Source organism: Juglans microcarpa x Juglans regia, chromosome 3D, assembly GCF_004785595.1.
Source record: "Juglans microcarpa x Juglans regia isolate MS1-56 chromosome 3D, Jm3101_v1.0, whole genome shotgun sequence".
Classification (NCBI taxonomy): Eukaryota; Viridiplantae; Streptophyta; class Magnoliopsida; order Fagales; family Juglandaceae; genus Juglans; species Juglans microcarpa x Juglans regia.
Genome location: NC_054598.1, coordinates 8,476,672 through 8,492,342, shown reverse-complemented (window position 1 = coordinate 8,492,342; position 15,671 = coordinate 8,476,672). Strand labels below are relative to the sequence as shown.

General features: G+C 34.8%; 1 protein-coding gene across 2 annotated transcripts; it reads left to right on the top strand.

The window, feature by feature from the left end:
• Positions 1-5,614: 5,614 nt before the first annotated feature.
• Positions 5,615-11,241, top strand: LOC121255696 (glucose-6-phosphate 1-dehydrogenase, chloroplastic-like). 2 transcript variants are annotated; one of them, XM_041156180.1, is made up of 10 exons: positions 5,615-6,052; positions 6,670-6,911; positions 7,034-7,128; positions 7,275-7,389; positions 9,082-9,287; positions 9,380-9,529; positions 9,619-9,739; positions 9,862-10,091; positions 10,181-10,381; positions 10,657-11,241. In XM_041156180.1, exons 1-10 carry the CDS (start codon positions 5,854-5,856, stop codon positions 10,904-10,906), a joined length of 1,809 nt encoding a protein of 602 aa, XP_041012114.1. In that variant the 5' UTR covers positions 5,615-5,853; the 3' UTR covers positions 10,907-11,241. The 2 variants fall into 2 exon arrangements, with proteins under 2 accessions (XP_041012114.1, XP_041012115.1); XM_041156181.1 differs by having other exon boundaries at positions 5,616-6,052; positions 6,679-6,911.
• Positions 11,242-15,671: the final 4,430 nt, after the last annotated feature.

Sequence of the window (15,671 nt, the reverse complement as noted above, 5' to 3'; positions counted from 1 at the left end):
CGCATCTCCTTTACGAGCTGCTTTTTCTCAAATTAAACCCACGTGCCAGGCCGCTTCAATTATAATGTGGAAAAAGCATGCCAAGCCAAAGCAAAAATAAATAAATAAAAGCATGAAAATAACATGATTTGGTGTTTATTTAATTACAAGCTGGCTAGGAGCCTAGGAGCCCTCTCTCTGCCGACCCGCACCAAAGAAAAAGTCGAAATTGCATGTCACTACCTTTATAGTGCTAATTAATCTCTGCACGCTTGCTATCGTAAAATCTTTTATTTCATTATTAATTGTTTCAAAAGTTTAAATTAATAAGAAGATTATTATCACAAATAATGGAAAAGAAATTATTTAGCCTATAATAATTGCATACACTGAAGCGAGAAAAGAGATCAGCTTATATATATATATATAAGATCATGATGTTTCTTGTCATGAATATCTCCACTATAGCTAAATTAATACGCTTGGTGTGTTTAATTTTGTATGTTGCTGACGCAAACAAATGTTTCTTTGACATATTCGACCCAAAATAAATAAACAAATAAAAGGAGGATTCAAAACCATCAACAGTAACAGTACTGGAAAGCAAATTAATGGAGGCTAATATAAACATGAGATAGAAGAAGCACCTAGCTTATAAACAAACGCATACATTAATCTCACCTGCCATGGCTTTTCAAAAAGCAAACCCCTCTCGTGCATTACAATAATTTATAAAGTAGAGAGCCTACCTGGACTCCACCAAAATATCTTCCCCCAGGCCAGCCTCCCCAGACCAGTACTATATAAGTCATTGTTTCCACTGCTCCATTTTCAGTCAGATGTGAATCCTCTCACTCTGCATTTTAAGTTTATCAACTATTCCATCATCTCTACCTAGTTCCTAATTCTAAAGCAGTGTTCCCAAAAGTTCTTTTAACCCTACTTAGAATCCCTCATCTATATATTATCCTTTCTTTTTTTTCCCATTCTAGAATGGATTCAATTCGGGCTGAAAAGCTTAGAGCCATGAACAGCTACAAGAAGATCAACCAGTTCCTATACAATCTCATTCTTCATTCTCTCATATCGTTATCGTGTAGTTTACTGTTTTCCTACCCTTACTGGTTTCCCTCTCTGTGCTGTACAATGAAGCATTTCCTGTCTGCCTCTCTCCCAAATCTTTCTGCTGTCTTCGCCAACCCCAAGTGCTTGTTCGTAGTAGTCAATGTCATAGTTGTCTTCCTCGTGGGAGAATCAAAGCTTGTGGCCTCAAACTCATCCCCGGTCGGTGACCTTTACGATGAATATATTGAGAGGAGTCAGAATCTCAGGGGACAGAAGTACTCCACTTTTCAAGAAATTAGGGAAGTGGAGAAGAATTCTGAAACTCAAGATCATGGGTATAATAATATTATTAACCACGCATGTCTCAGGGAAGAGGAATCCAATCGTCCAGATGAAAAAGTAGAGAAGAAACTGGAGTGGAATTTGATTGAGGACAGTAGTAGTAGTACTACGACTAGGATTGAAGGGAAAGAAGTGATCAAAGAAAAAGAAAAAGAAAAAGAAGTTGTTAAAGCAGAAGAAGAAAAAGAAGTTAATGTTAAAGCAGAAGATGATGTTGAACTAGATGAAGAGGAAGAGACTGGATTGCCTGCTGAGGAGCTAAACAGAAGAGCAGACGAGTTTATTGCCAGGGTCAACAGACAGATGTGGATTGAAGCAATTTAAGATGTGCTTCCTTATGGAAGTAGATCACAAAATGCAAAGAAAAGGGCATGCACATATGCTCATGTACTACTACTGCATGCATGCATGAGACTTGCATGGCTGACGGGGATCATACTAATCAATATTTTCAATTAATTCATGATGATCAATGTTCGCTAGCCTATAAATTATGTAAGCAATCTCTTTAATTAGCAAAGGAAAGTAAGATTTGTACGTTTCAAGAGCTGATTATATAATGATATCGATGATGATCTATAGCGTTAAGATAGAATTATTTAGCGTAAGCCCTGATCTATATATAAATTATATTATTGGTGCCTTAATTATGAAGTATGATGCATTTCCTTTAATTCATCGATTAAGAAAAACTGATGTTGGAGTTCGGATTTAAACTCCAACAAAATTGAATTAAGTCGAAGCCAGATTTACTCACTTATCGATCCTACTCGATATTATATATTGTGCGTACTTTTCCATATACATCTCTCCAGTCAGAACAAAGATAAACCTAGAATTAATATGATGATTTTATTAGTCGTTGTAGATCAAGGAATATTAATTTATTCCTATATCAAATAACGATAATAATATTATAAATCATAAAACTATTTATATCATGAGAGAGTCTTTCTATTTGATACATATCCCATCCACATGATTCGGATAGTAATTAATTATATGAAGCGAGTCATGCCTTATATACTTGATACCAATTTTTCACATGACCCTTATAAATGAAAGGCATGCTAGCTAGACGTTCAGCTACATATACCCAATCACAATTTATTTACAATTTTTAATAAAATAATATTTTTTTTAAATATTTAAAAACAACAATCAAAATAAAATTCAAACTAAAGTATTTAAAAAATATATTATTTTAATCCATAATTGTAAACAAATTGTTAACAAGTTGTTAGTCTATCATTTTTTATATTGTAAAAGTCTTTCTACTTGAAAGTCGATTATAAGAGCTTATTACAAAAAATATATATAATTTTAAAATTTATTTATTTTTATCAATTTGACATGCATGCCAGCATATAAAAAATTTCTCTCTCATACCATCTCGCAGATAAAATCTTTCACACTAGTCCAAATAGCAGTGTAATAAAGCAATGGAAAAAGCTAGTATACTGCCTGACTTTACTTTCTCATTTTGACCGCTCATGTATTTATAATTTTTTGACTTAACGATTAATGAAGTGATTTTTAGTGTATTGATATATATTTTTTTATTTTTTAAAAATATTTAAATATGTAAAAAAATGTAAAAAGAAAAAAATGAAAATAGAGATATATGCTGACGGGCACGCTCAACGGTCAAAACTAGGTGGCACGCTAGCACTGCCCTAGAGCAATTAGCTATATTTGGGATCAATTTGCCCGTGACCTAGTGCAAGCAGTGTGACGATGAATTAATTAATGTTGGGGTTCTTAATAGGTTAAATATGAAGCTAAACAAAAATTCAAATCCAATTCCACTTTGACAAATTAGAGTCCGAATCGTATCGAAACTTATACAAGTACTCGGAGTTGAAAGTCGGAATTGAATCGGATTTAGAAAATTCCGATTCCGATTGAGTCGGTACTCACCCCTAGACAGGTGGGAGTGGGCTGGGAAGTACAAATATTCCATTTGGATTCGGGAGCTTCGACTGAGATGGGCCAGTGTCCATATTTATTGACTTTTGACCTTTAATTTTCGTCGCTGAAATTCCTTCCTTAGCTCCGAAGAGAGGTGAAAATAAATAAATAAATAAAACAAGAAGAAATTAAGGAAAGAAAAAGGAAGAGAGGAGTTGATCATCTGAAAGTTGGAAACAGTGACTATTCCAATTCCATGGTAGGGTCAGCTACTACGTACCTAACATGAGTTGCTGACAATTAAAACACATGCATCATTGGCATACCCAATGACGACGACGCATTTTAATCCACAAACAAACAAAACTTAAAAAGCATTTTACGCTTCATGTGGTGCATGTGAGTACTTCAGGCTGCAAGCTGGTCAAGATGTCCCTTTGATTATATTTTAATTTATAATCAACGATTTTCTTAATATAAATGAAGGATTACATGCAAGAGAAAGGGATATATTGCGTAAATACGTACAACAGTACTACTCCCTTGTAGGATATATATGTAATTAAGTGCATAAAACGAAAATAAAAAATAGACAATTCAAGATCGGCGTCGTTCCTCATGATCTCAATCAAGGAGGCTAGGCTAGGCTAGGGTACGTACCACCAAAATCAAGTTAGTTTGCATCATCATGTAGTACTTCAATTGGTAAAGTGTGGAGTTTGAAGTAATTTGAAAATCATGATCAGTATTGTTATGTCTTGTTTTGGTATCTTTGGTAGAGTTAGATATCTACTTCCTCGATCTTACTCTTCCTCCATATCCTTAATTGATTATAAAAAGTAAAAATATAGTTGGATATATAGCTTATAAACATAGAACATTAATTTAGATCGTTGATGACAAATTAAATAAGATCAACTACGGTTGTTTTAACGCGTGTGACTCATATGTTGGCGATGGATGTATGGGGTGATCGATGCAAATAGTACCTCAGATATTTGAGGCTAGGTTGAATCTAATAGTATCGTGCAAGTAGACATCGGATGTCTGAAGCCACAGCTAGCGCGCGGTGCATGAATCTCACATGTGACTAAGGACGACGCATGAGCCATGCATTGATCTTTTTGAGGTGTTTCTTGTCCGGACTGAATGTTAGTGTTATTGTACGCATGGTATAGTATGCGTGTGGGTCTTAAGTTGCTAAAACCACTAATATAATAATAGAAGAGGAATATAAAAAAGGAAAAACAACCTGTGAATAGGGGCCTCTTTCCGGGAAAATAATGGAACAATTTTATGTATTTTGGGAAATAGATTCGCTTCGTTTAAGAATATCCTCTTACTACTTTTGAGATCGATCGAGAACGTGTTTAGTGTACGTACGCTTCGTTATGAGATGGGATGATTTTATTTCTCTCTTTTGTTTTTATTGAGTTTTGCTACACATAAACTAGTCATGTGTTAGCACACCACTTACGGTAAGATTCTTTATAATTTTAAAAATAAATAAAATATTAATATTTTTTAGCATAGTTGATGCGGAAAACTTCAAGATCAACAATATATTGAGTGTGTAAAAAAAATATATAGTTTCTAAATATATTTTCTCTCTTTTTTTTTTTTTAATTGGAGGTGCGGTTTCCCGATAAATTTTTACGGTGAATGTATTTTTGTAATAAAATTAAATTAATTTTTATTAAATAGTTTATTCATAATAAAATCAATCAGTATTGTTCGAAAGTGCCAAAAGTTTTCTAGTATACTCTCTCCTTTAGCCTATAAGTAGTCCAGTTAAAAAAGACTGGACTGAGCCTTATATGGATGATAATGGTAAGCTGACGACAGAAAACAACATATAAGTCCTGAAATTGTAATTAGATTGGAAGTTTGAAAAAAAAAAAACAGAAAAAACATAGGAAACTCAGCCTCCATACGTGTATTATAAAAAAAAAATAATAATAATACAACTAAAATCGTAATACATGACATAATTCAATTTGAAGAATCAACATCATCTCAAATTTTGTCTGAATTCAAGAGTCTGATATGAGAAAGAGATAACACGTGAAATAGGTCCGATGAGAAAGAGATGATGATATGAAGTACGTCCTACCTACGACTCAATCCTAGAAGTTTATGAGGAATTTTTTTTGTTTCTTTCAATTAAAGAAGTAGTATAAATGCTCGGGCTCGGCCCATTACCATATGATGTAATTTGAGTCCGGCCTGCAAAAAGGAGTCATTATGATCTGCTAAGCATTCTTGTTTTTTTCATAATTAATAAAAGGAATTAGATGACTAATTCTCGTCTCTCCCCCTTTCCATCTCTTTTTCCGTCCCTTCAAATATAGTTGGCACTTGGCAGGCCGCAGGACAAAGCAGCCTTTCGGAGATCTCAAGAGCCTTGTAACCCTCGATGTTTCCCAAGTGGTTATTACCTTCTCTTCCTTTATGCACGCTCTGAAATATTGGACTTAACTCTCCCAATCCCATCCTAATCGAAAATTTCTTTCTTTCTTACCTTCCATTAGCAAACAAAGAAAGTAAGAAAGAGAGATGGCGACCCTTTCCTCAACACATTGCCGTTCATATTCGCCGTTACCATCATCTTCGTGTGCGTCTTCTTCTTCATCTTCATGTTCTAAACTCGGTCATCGTCAGAGGGTATCGGTCTCTTCGGTTCCTAAACGCTGTCTTGCGGTTAAGGTCTACTGCGTACAATCCCAAACGAGTTCTGCGGGCCGCATGCAAGATGGTTCGTTTCTTTCTTCAATTAGCTGATTCCCCGTTCATAAATATATCTGAGTATATCAGTTATCAATATTTATTTTTATTTCTGAAGTCTTTTATAAATTTATCTCTGTATATCAGTTACCGATATTGTTTTTTATTTCTGAAATCAGTTGTGCTTTGCTTAAATACGCAACGAGAACTGAAGGAGACCATTGGAAAATGATAGTTATGAATTAGAGTAATGCCTAGTACAGTCTTGGGGAAGCGCGGCAATCGTTTTGAAAAAGATTTGGCCTAGTGTTAAAAAAAATTTTAGGATCCGTATTTACTCACTTTTCAAATAGATTGTGCCGCGGTTACGCACTCCGCAAATATCATTTCTCTTTCAATTTAGGTTCTTTTCTTAACTAGTTCAACCTGGTTGATGTGGCATGGTTAACATAGTAAGTCAGAGTTTTAAAACTCAGTTCATTATCATCTGTTTCTTAGTTTTTTTATTAATCGGACTGGGAATGGTTAGATTTGATGTCTCATTTGACCCATTTGATATATGATTAAGCATGTTCCCTGCACTTGTCTGTTTCGATTGTTGCGATTTCCCCCTCTTTTTCTGTTTTTTTTTTTCACTTGGATGGCTAGTGGGTGTAGGTGCAATGGCAACCACAGCAACGCCAATTGAAAATGAGACCCCTTTCAAGAAACTGAAGGATGGGTTGTTGTCAGTTCCATCTTCAGTCGAGTATAATGAGGCAGTGGCATTTGATATCAACGAAAAAGAGCCTGCTGTTAGCATTACTGTGGTTGGGGCCTCTGGGGACCTTGCCAAGAAAAAGATATTTCCTGCACTTTTTGCACTATTTTATGAGGATTGTCTCCCCAAGGTTTCTGCTACCTGTGTTTTCTATTCTTTTCCCTATTTTCTCTTTTTCTTGGGTTAGTTTAATATTAGTGGATGTTCTATATATACTATTTGTTATTTAAGTATGAATTCATTTCGTTGCAGCACTTTACTGTGTATGGTTATGCTCGGAGTAAGATGACTGATGCTGAACTTAGAAACATGGTTAGCAAGACCCTTACTTGCAGAATTGATAAGAGGTAAATTTATCTTCCTTGACTTGATGCTTTTACTTTGGCTGTCTGGTATTTCATGTTATGCATGGTGTATTTCATGGGAATTTTGTCACATAGGAAATATTTTGAGGTGTTTAGGTTGTGATATGTTTTTTCTGCTAAATTTTCAGGGAGAACTGCAGTGAAAAGATGGAGCAATTTCTTAAAAGATGTTTCTACCATTCCGGACAGTATGATTCACAGGAAAACTTTGCAGAGCTAGACAAGAAGCTGAAGGAGCGTGAGGTAATTTGTGCATGGTCATCTTACTTGCAAGTGGTTCATAAAGTGGTGATGCTTACTGGCTTAATTTTTATCAATAGTAGTGTTTATCTTGGATACTGCATTCTAGCAGAAGCTGTATACTCTTTTTTATTTTATTTTTCTAAAAAAATACAAACGTTTTCATATCAGCTCATTTATTTTATTTTCTACAAATAAAATACAAACGTTTCATATCAGCTCATTGTGCAACACCTCTGTACTCAAAAATCCATTTACATTTCAAATATGGCAAACTGCTGTTTCCTCCACCAGAAAGCCTTATAATCTCTTTCGGAATATTATGCAGATCAAGATATTCCTGTGAAAGTTACTTTTGCACCTTATTTTGCTAAACAATTAATTAAATTCTTGACAACACCACCCCTTTGTAAATGCATACATTGTCTTGCTGCCAAAATATCTTCCCAAGCATCCATCACAAAGTCCAATGACACGCCCTTGCCCATATATTCAGTTAACCACAACTTGAGAATCTGATTCGAGATCTTTTTTTTTTATATATATAAGTAAACGATTATATTGATATGAATAGGCATAGCCCAAGTACACTGATTCGAGATCTACCTGAATGAAGTGCAAGTTCAAACATAGTTTCAGCTCACCAAGAATAGCTCTAGCTTCTGCCATAGTATTTGTCCCTTTTCCATTATGCTACAAGAAAGCTGCTGTGTAAACTTCCCCTCTGCATCTAAGGGACGAACTGATTTACAAAGACTGGAGTCCTGTTGAGAGGGGGATGATAAATGGGTGGGAGACAGAGACTCAGATATTAGCTGTTTCATGTGTAGGGCTTGGTGAATAACCTCCCCCACCCTGCCCTGCCCCACCCCGATAGAATATAAGCATGATTTCAAGCCAACCACCACCTTTATTTTCAGCATTAAAGAATTTAGCATTGAGGCTGACAATCTACTAGTGTGCACTGGTACACCAAGTCTTCCTTGAATTGAGTAGCATTAAGCACTATAGCTTTTCTAGTTGCACAGGCTTTGCAAGGAAAAACCACTGCTGAATTTGCCTTGTTCACTAACTAACCCAAAAGTTCCTCATAAGAGTTTAAACATCCCTGAGAAGGCTTTCAAGTAGTTTTTTGATCCATCCAGGATGACATTCTGACATAATTCAGACAAGCTGTCAATAGTCTTAGCATATCTATTCACCTTTTTTGTTGTTTGTCGTGTTCATCTATTCTGCCTTAAGGAATTTCAGTTTGTTTGTTTGATTGTTTTTCTCTTTTTTTTTTTTTTAATGTGAAAACGGTTAATGCACACAATCTTGTATTATAAGAAAATGACGTTACAAATGTCAAGTACTCAATCTCTGCCTTTAGAAAATGCATGTTACATTCTTGTAAAATTGACATTTTCATGCAAGTTGGACTTGCTGAACTTCTGTCTTTATGGAGCCACTGCCTTACTGATTTTGTGTTTGAATGGATAGCAAATGGTTCATATGCACAATTCTAAATTATAATGTTATGTTGCATCATTATACCCCCAAATGCAATGAAACTGCAGTTAATATTCCTTGTCCAAGGTTAAGATAGGATACGGAGTTTTTTTTTCTCTGTTTCAATTAAGATTCAAGTACTGCTCTCACTTGCACATGCATTTATGTCCTTTTTTTTTTTACAATGAGGAACTGCTTCTGCAGGGTGGAAGGGTGTCTAATCGCCTATTCTATCTATCCATTCCTCCGAATATATTTATAGATTCTGTAAGATGTGCTAGCTTGTCAGCTTCATCTGGTAATGGGTGGACTAGGGTCATTGTGGAAAAACCCTTTGGTCGGGATTCAGAATCCTCAGCTGCTTTGACAAAAGCTCTCAAACAGTACCTAGAAGAGGATCAAATATTCAGGTGGGTGTTTTTAGCAAAGGTTGTTTTTTTATTTATTTATTATGAATAGAATCCTGACCAAAATCTGATTATATGGTCAATTTCTTTTGCAGGATAGACCACTATCTGGGGAAGGAGCTTGTAGAAAACCTATCAGTTCTCCGGTTTTCTAATCTCATTTTTGAGCCACTATGGTCAAGGCAATATATACGGAATGTACAGTTGATATTCTCTGAGGATTTTGGCACTGAAGGACGTGGAGGGTACTTTTCTTTCTCTCATAGATATTTGTATATGATCATATGTGAGTAACTCATAAGTTATTTTATGTTTTTGTTGGATTGAATTTTAGGTACTTCGACAACTATGGGATAATAAGAGACATAATGCAGAATCATCTGCTTCAAATACTAGCCCTATTTGCCATGGAAACGCCAGTTAGTTTGGCTGCCGAAGATATTAGAAATGAAAAGGTTCCCCCCTCCCAACCCCCCCAAAAAAAAAATGAAAGAAAGAACCTGAGAAGTTCCTATTTCTAATATGTTTTTCGGTGTTACTTTCTATTAAGTAAATTTAATATTTTCCTGGTTGCTAGGTCAAAGTTTTACGTTCAATGAGGCCATTACAACTAGAAAATGTGGTCGTAGGGCAATACAAGAGTCACACAAAAGGAGGTGTTACCTACCCTGCCTACACCGATGACAATACCGTACCCAAGGACAGCTTAACTCCAACATTTGCTGCAGCTGCCCTCTTCATAGATAATGCAAGATGGGATGGGGTGCCTTTTCTAATGAAGGCTGGGAAAGCATTACAAACCAAGAGGTATGTGTTGTTTAGCAGGAGCTTCTAAGTCATATTTTGTTTGTCTGGGAAAGCATTATAGGTTATGTATTGTTTGCTTTTTTCCACAGGGCTGAGATAAGGGTACAATTTAGGCACGTGCCGGGTAATTTATATAACCGGAACTTTGGGACAGATCTTGATCGAGCAACAAATGAGCTTGTTATTCGAGTGCAGCCTGATGAAGCTATTTATTTAAAGATCAATAACAAGGTCCCTGGTTTGGGTATGAGATTGGACCGAAGTAATCTGAATCTTCATTATGCAGCAAGGTATTTCTAATTTTTTGCATTTCAAAACTACTATTGCATTCTCCACCTAGGTGTTAAGTATCCCTTTTGTTTTGAATGTTTAGTTTTGTGTATAATGAAACTAGAGGCAATAATTGAAACCTTGAGATGTAAGATGGTCATCTGTGACTTTCATGTAATTTGTTATTGATTTGAAAAAAAGTTGAAGAGTCGGGTGATTATAGCATTGGATTATGGTGCTACTCCACAAGTGATATTTAAAAGTTCAACCAAACTCTTTTTCATGTAATTTGTAGATATTCAAAGGAGATTCCAGATGCTTATGAGAGGCTTCTCCTGGATGCTATAGAAGGGGAAAGAAGGCTGTTTATCCGGAGCGATGAACTGGATGCTGCTTGGGCGCTTTTCACACCTCTGTTAAAAGAGCTCGAAGAGAAGAAGATTATCCCAGAATATTATCCGCACGGGAGCCGAGGACCTGTTGGGGCCCACTATCTTGCCGCAAGATACAATGTCCGGTGGGGTGACTTCGGTGCAGATCAATGATTTTCAGAATGATATACAGTATATCCGTCAGATTAGGGAGCATAAAGCTTCAAGGTTCTTATTTGCTCATTTGGGTGCAGTAGATTAAAATTATCAGGGCTATCAGATGGAGAAAGCCTGATTCACCTAGTCCGGGGGAGATTTTAGGAGGGTGAAATTACATGGGTAGATACATAAGGCAGCTAGGGAAGAAAAGGATTTTCCTACCCTTTTTTCTACGCGTACTATTCTCTCTCCTTTTTCACGGAATTTGGATTTCTTGAATGTGTGAATTGCAGTGAATGTATCTTCCCCATTTTACCTCAGAAGTCTGATAATTAAAGTTACTTGGTCAAGACCCTTTTCTTTTTTATAAAAGAAAAGAAAAACTTGGGAACTGTTTGAAATTGAAATGAATAGATTTGGGAGCTGACAAACAACTGAAAAAAAATAAGATTTTGTTGCATCTATTGCATCTATCTACCATCTTTAGTTTACATTATCACAACTCAATGCTCTGTTCAATGCACAGCAACGTCTCTTTTTTTTGTTAATGTATGCCGTCTCGTACGTGCTGCAATTCGTTCAGCCCATGAAGAAATCTTTGAAACACTAATACAACACTATAAGTTTTAATCCGAACTATAAAACCAAAATGAACTTGAGAAATTACTATTACAACTTAAGTTATTACATATTCTGTACGTCTTAACTATGAATTGCTTCCTTTTATTGAATTATCTTACTTCCGAAATTAATGGGGTATATTTATATCGCTTTCTTCACCGTGTAACTGCAACTCATAGATTTTATACATCTTCTCTGCAAAAATAATAAAGAGAAAAATTGACACGGATGAAAATACAAGAGCAAAGAACCGTATTCATGAGCAGATGGTCAAATGGGTATTTTAAATTGTCAAATAGATATAATGAGGGCTTGTGCTAACACTAAAATTTTATTTAATTCCTATCATCATTGTGTTGACGTGACAATGCACATTGATCCTTTGATTTTTTTATTTTAAATAATAAACGGTGTAAGATAATAGCCTCCTATAGAGAAATGTGTTTACATGAAAATAATTCCAGAACTGACGTGGCTTAATATAATTTGTTAAATTATAAAATTAATTTTATTGAAAAATAGATCTAACAGATTAGATAAAGTCATGTCAGTTTGTACATTCATTTTTATGTAATTTTTTTATGACTGTAGCACTTTCCATAGATATATAGTACGAAGTCAAAGTAATGAAATCTAATAGAATAACTTGGTAGAAGTATTTCTGATTGAATTGCACATCCATTAGACCTCGTTTGGTCACATAATTCAAATGAAATTAGATAAAATATTTTGTTAAAAGTTGAATAAAGTGTTGTTATAATATTATTTTTGTTTTCAAATTTAAAAAAGTTGAATTGTTTATTATATTTTGTGTAGAAGTTTAAAAAAATTGTAATAATTATATGAAATGAGATAAGATGAAATAGTTTTGTTTTGTACACAAAACAAGCAATGATGAGGAGGTCGGGAGATAATTGGATGGTGGCCATCAGTAATGATAAATAAAAACGTATGAGATTTAGGACATATTTAGGTAATGAGATGAAATAATTTTTTTTTAAAAAAAATTCTCATAAGTTTCTTTTCAAATCTCACTCAAATATAAAATACTTCTCAATTTTAAAATTTCAAATTTTTTATCTAATCATTATCCAAACACAAAAAATAATACAACTTTTCTAAATTTTCAAACAAAACAAAAAATCATTTTAAAATTTTAAAATAAAAATCATATTAAAAAATTATATTCAAATAATTTTATAATCTTATAATGTTTTTACTCAAACTTTTCCCAAAACTCAATTATTTCACCAATATTCACGTAATTCTTGAGAGAGAGATAAACAGGTTTGGTATGACAACTTAGACCAGTTGGAAGCAATGACGTCAAAAGGAAGCAAAGATTGGTAGCGGATAGCCGTCACGCATTTTGTCATTGACAGCCATGTGCTGACGCCTGACTGCATGGAGCATGGAGGACAATGTAGGGGTGTGGAATATGATCTATTGGTGGCTGTAAGACGTACTAGCTCTCGCTCTAACAAATATCCCTTTGATGGATTTTGATGGAAGAATCAAGAATGTATGAAATTGGTGGGAAAAAGTCTTTCCCGACCGATTTCAATCGTGAGGGGCTCATGAAATATAATCAACAAAAAAAAGTGTTTTATCCCACAAATTTCTTGACTTATCGAAAATAAATATTTTTTATAGCAAGATTAATCACGGGAAAAAAAAAATTTCCGTGGAAAATATAATAGCACTTGGTAGCCTTTGGTAGTAAATTATCGTGAAAAAGAAAATATTTGCGACAAGTTATTTTTGTGGCAAATTATATTTCTAGTAAACTATTTCATCGGAAATGTCTATTTACGAAGAACTCTTATGGTGAGAAATAATTATTTATGGCAAAAAAAATGTATTTGCTACGAGTATATCTATGTCAAATATTAAAAGAAATAAAAAAATTGTAAAAACAAAAAAATGAGACCGACCAAAAAATAATCATAAGAAATTGTCTAATGAGAACGCAAGAATAAAAAAGAGTTTAATGCTTTGGAACTAGTTGGAACATTAGTGAAAACACTTCATAAAAACACTAGCACCACTTGAGGATAACAATAAATCTTCAATCAGAATTTTAATTATCAATCCAAGCAAAAACATGTAAAGAAAAAAACAAATATTAGAAAGTAACATAAAATTGGAAGTTGAAGAAGATTAGGAAAAATGACCCATCCTTTAACATGATAAATATCCAAAATTCATGAATAAACCGTGCCTTGCATATGTGAGAATGAGAAACAGAAATCATACAGGATTTTAATGTATTTAATTAACAGTTTGTCTAGGGGAACCCTTCAAAGTGAAATGCAATATTAAACATAGTGTGCAAATTACCTTCAAACCTTAGATCATCTATCATTCAATGGTATGAGAGAGCAAAATTAGGAAAACTAGCTAGGGGGGAAAGGAAGAGAAAGGAGATCAAAGAGGCAGTGAAAAAGAAGGAGATAGGAGAATAAGAGGGATTTGTGGGAGGATGGAGATCAAGCTAGCTGATCCTGTGGGCTATATAGTGAGGGATGGAGAGGCTTTCATGGGGGCTTCTTTTTATGAGGGAGAGAGGAATGACGGGCAAAGAATTGTCATGTTGCCTCTCCGATTTATCTCTTTATTATTTTGTATAAATTATGCACACGCCTAGCTAACAAAGCAATAAACGCAACAGATAAATACCCGATTAGATTTATACAGAACATGCGTAACAAGTTACGGTCTTAGATACACATATTTTAAATTCCACGGATCTGATTTAATCGATCCCCAGCTCCAGACGTTTTTCCCAGAAATACTCAATGATTCAGTAGGTCATCTAAAATATTGTGTTTGGAAGGCCAAGTGGAAGCCTCGAACCCAGGGATGTGCTGTGCCATATCATATAGCTCATGACTGTAGTTTACCTGATCATGAGTACCCTCCCTGCAACGATCTTCCACTTTATGATGTAATCCTGCAGGGTGGCAATCTTGAACGGTACAGAAGTGTGCAGATCATAACTACAGCCAATTGTGATATATATATATATATATATATATAGAGAGAGAGAGAGAGAGAGAGAGAGAGAGAGAGAGCTTTGGACATGCATGAACGCGTGCAATTATTAAAGGTTCTCTGTATCTTTGTGCCACACACACGTTTCATGATATAAGCCTACGTACAGTTGCATTTTTTTTAACTTGTTCTACACCCTCTTTTCTTCGCGCCCTTATCCTGAAAAATGATGCTTGTTAACAAGCACCGTTTGCATGGCCTTTCTGCGCCGGCCCCCTTCATCATTAAAGTTCTCCATTGATCCTGATATATGCATGTGCTTCAAAATACATATCATGTACAGCTTTAAACTATGTCCAGTCGCCGAGACTAGAGGAGATTTCAAATGATGATGAACCTGTACGTTTCCTTAGAATTCTGCTCCAATTTAAAGCTGAGGTTAACTTTCATGTCTCATGGTATGAAAACTGATTACCTTGAAGTTCAACAATCTCCTATATATTACATAAGATCATACAAAACTCGAGGGTACTTCAAATGGATCACCAGTACTACAGATCACTGTTTAAGTGAAAGCAATGTACTGCAAGTACTTCATAGTCAAACATGTGTCGTGGAATGTGAAGTTTAGCAGGAAATTCTAAGCAGAATTTCATGACTGCAGTACTACTGAAAAATAAAAAATAAAAAACTTTTGATAACAAGCTGTCTCAAATCTCAGGCTAATCGCGGGGGAGAAAAAGTCTTCTCGAAAGAAAGAGATTGGATTGGGGATATGACATGTTGTTAAAAAATATTGGATTAAGCTTAATTAATCTCTTTCTTTCAAATTATAGTCTCTAAACCTACTAAAGTAAGATTTTAATAAAAAAAAAATAATAAAGCTATATATATATATATATGAATTAAGAGACGTTGGGTAACATGTCAATAGCAAACTTTTAAAGGGCCCCCTTTTGTCATCATAGTGGGCAACACACGCCAGAAACAATTGAAGAAATATAGACCTTTGGGGTAATATATCTCACCTACCCACTACTATCAATGCGATTTCTCCTCCAAAAAGCAGTGAGAAAAGGAGGAAAAGTCATCTCTTAATGAACGCCTTGTACATGAAACTTCCAAGAAAATTTTGAGAGAAAATAATGCACCTTTTTTTTTTAAT

Excerpts from the sequence above, each read along its gene's own strand:
- LOC121255696 (XM_041156180.1), top strand. The coding sequence starts at position 5,854 with ATGGCGACCCTTTCCTCAACACATTGCCGTTCATATTCGCCGTTACCA. Across the intron at positions 9,530-9,618 it reads GGCACTGAAGGACGTGGAGG|GTACTTCGACAACTATGGGA; the intron begins GTACTTTTCTTT and ends ATTGAATTTTAG. Across the intron at positions 10,092-10,180 it reads AAAGCATTACAAACCAAGAG|GGCTGAGATAAGGGTACAAT; the intron begins GTATGTGTTGTT and ends TTTTTTCCACAG.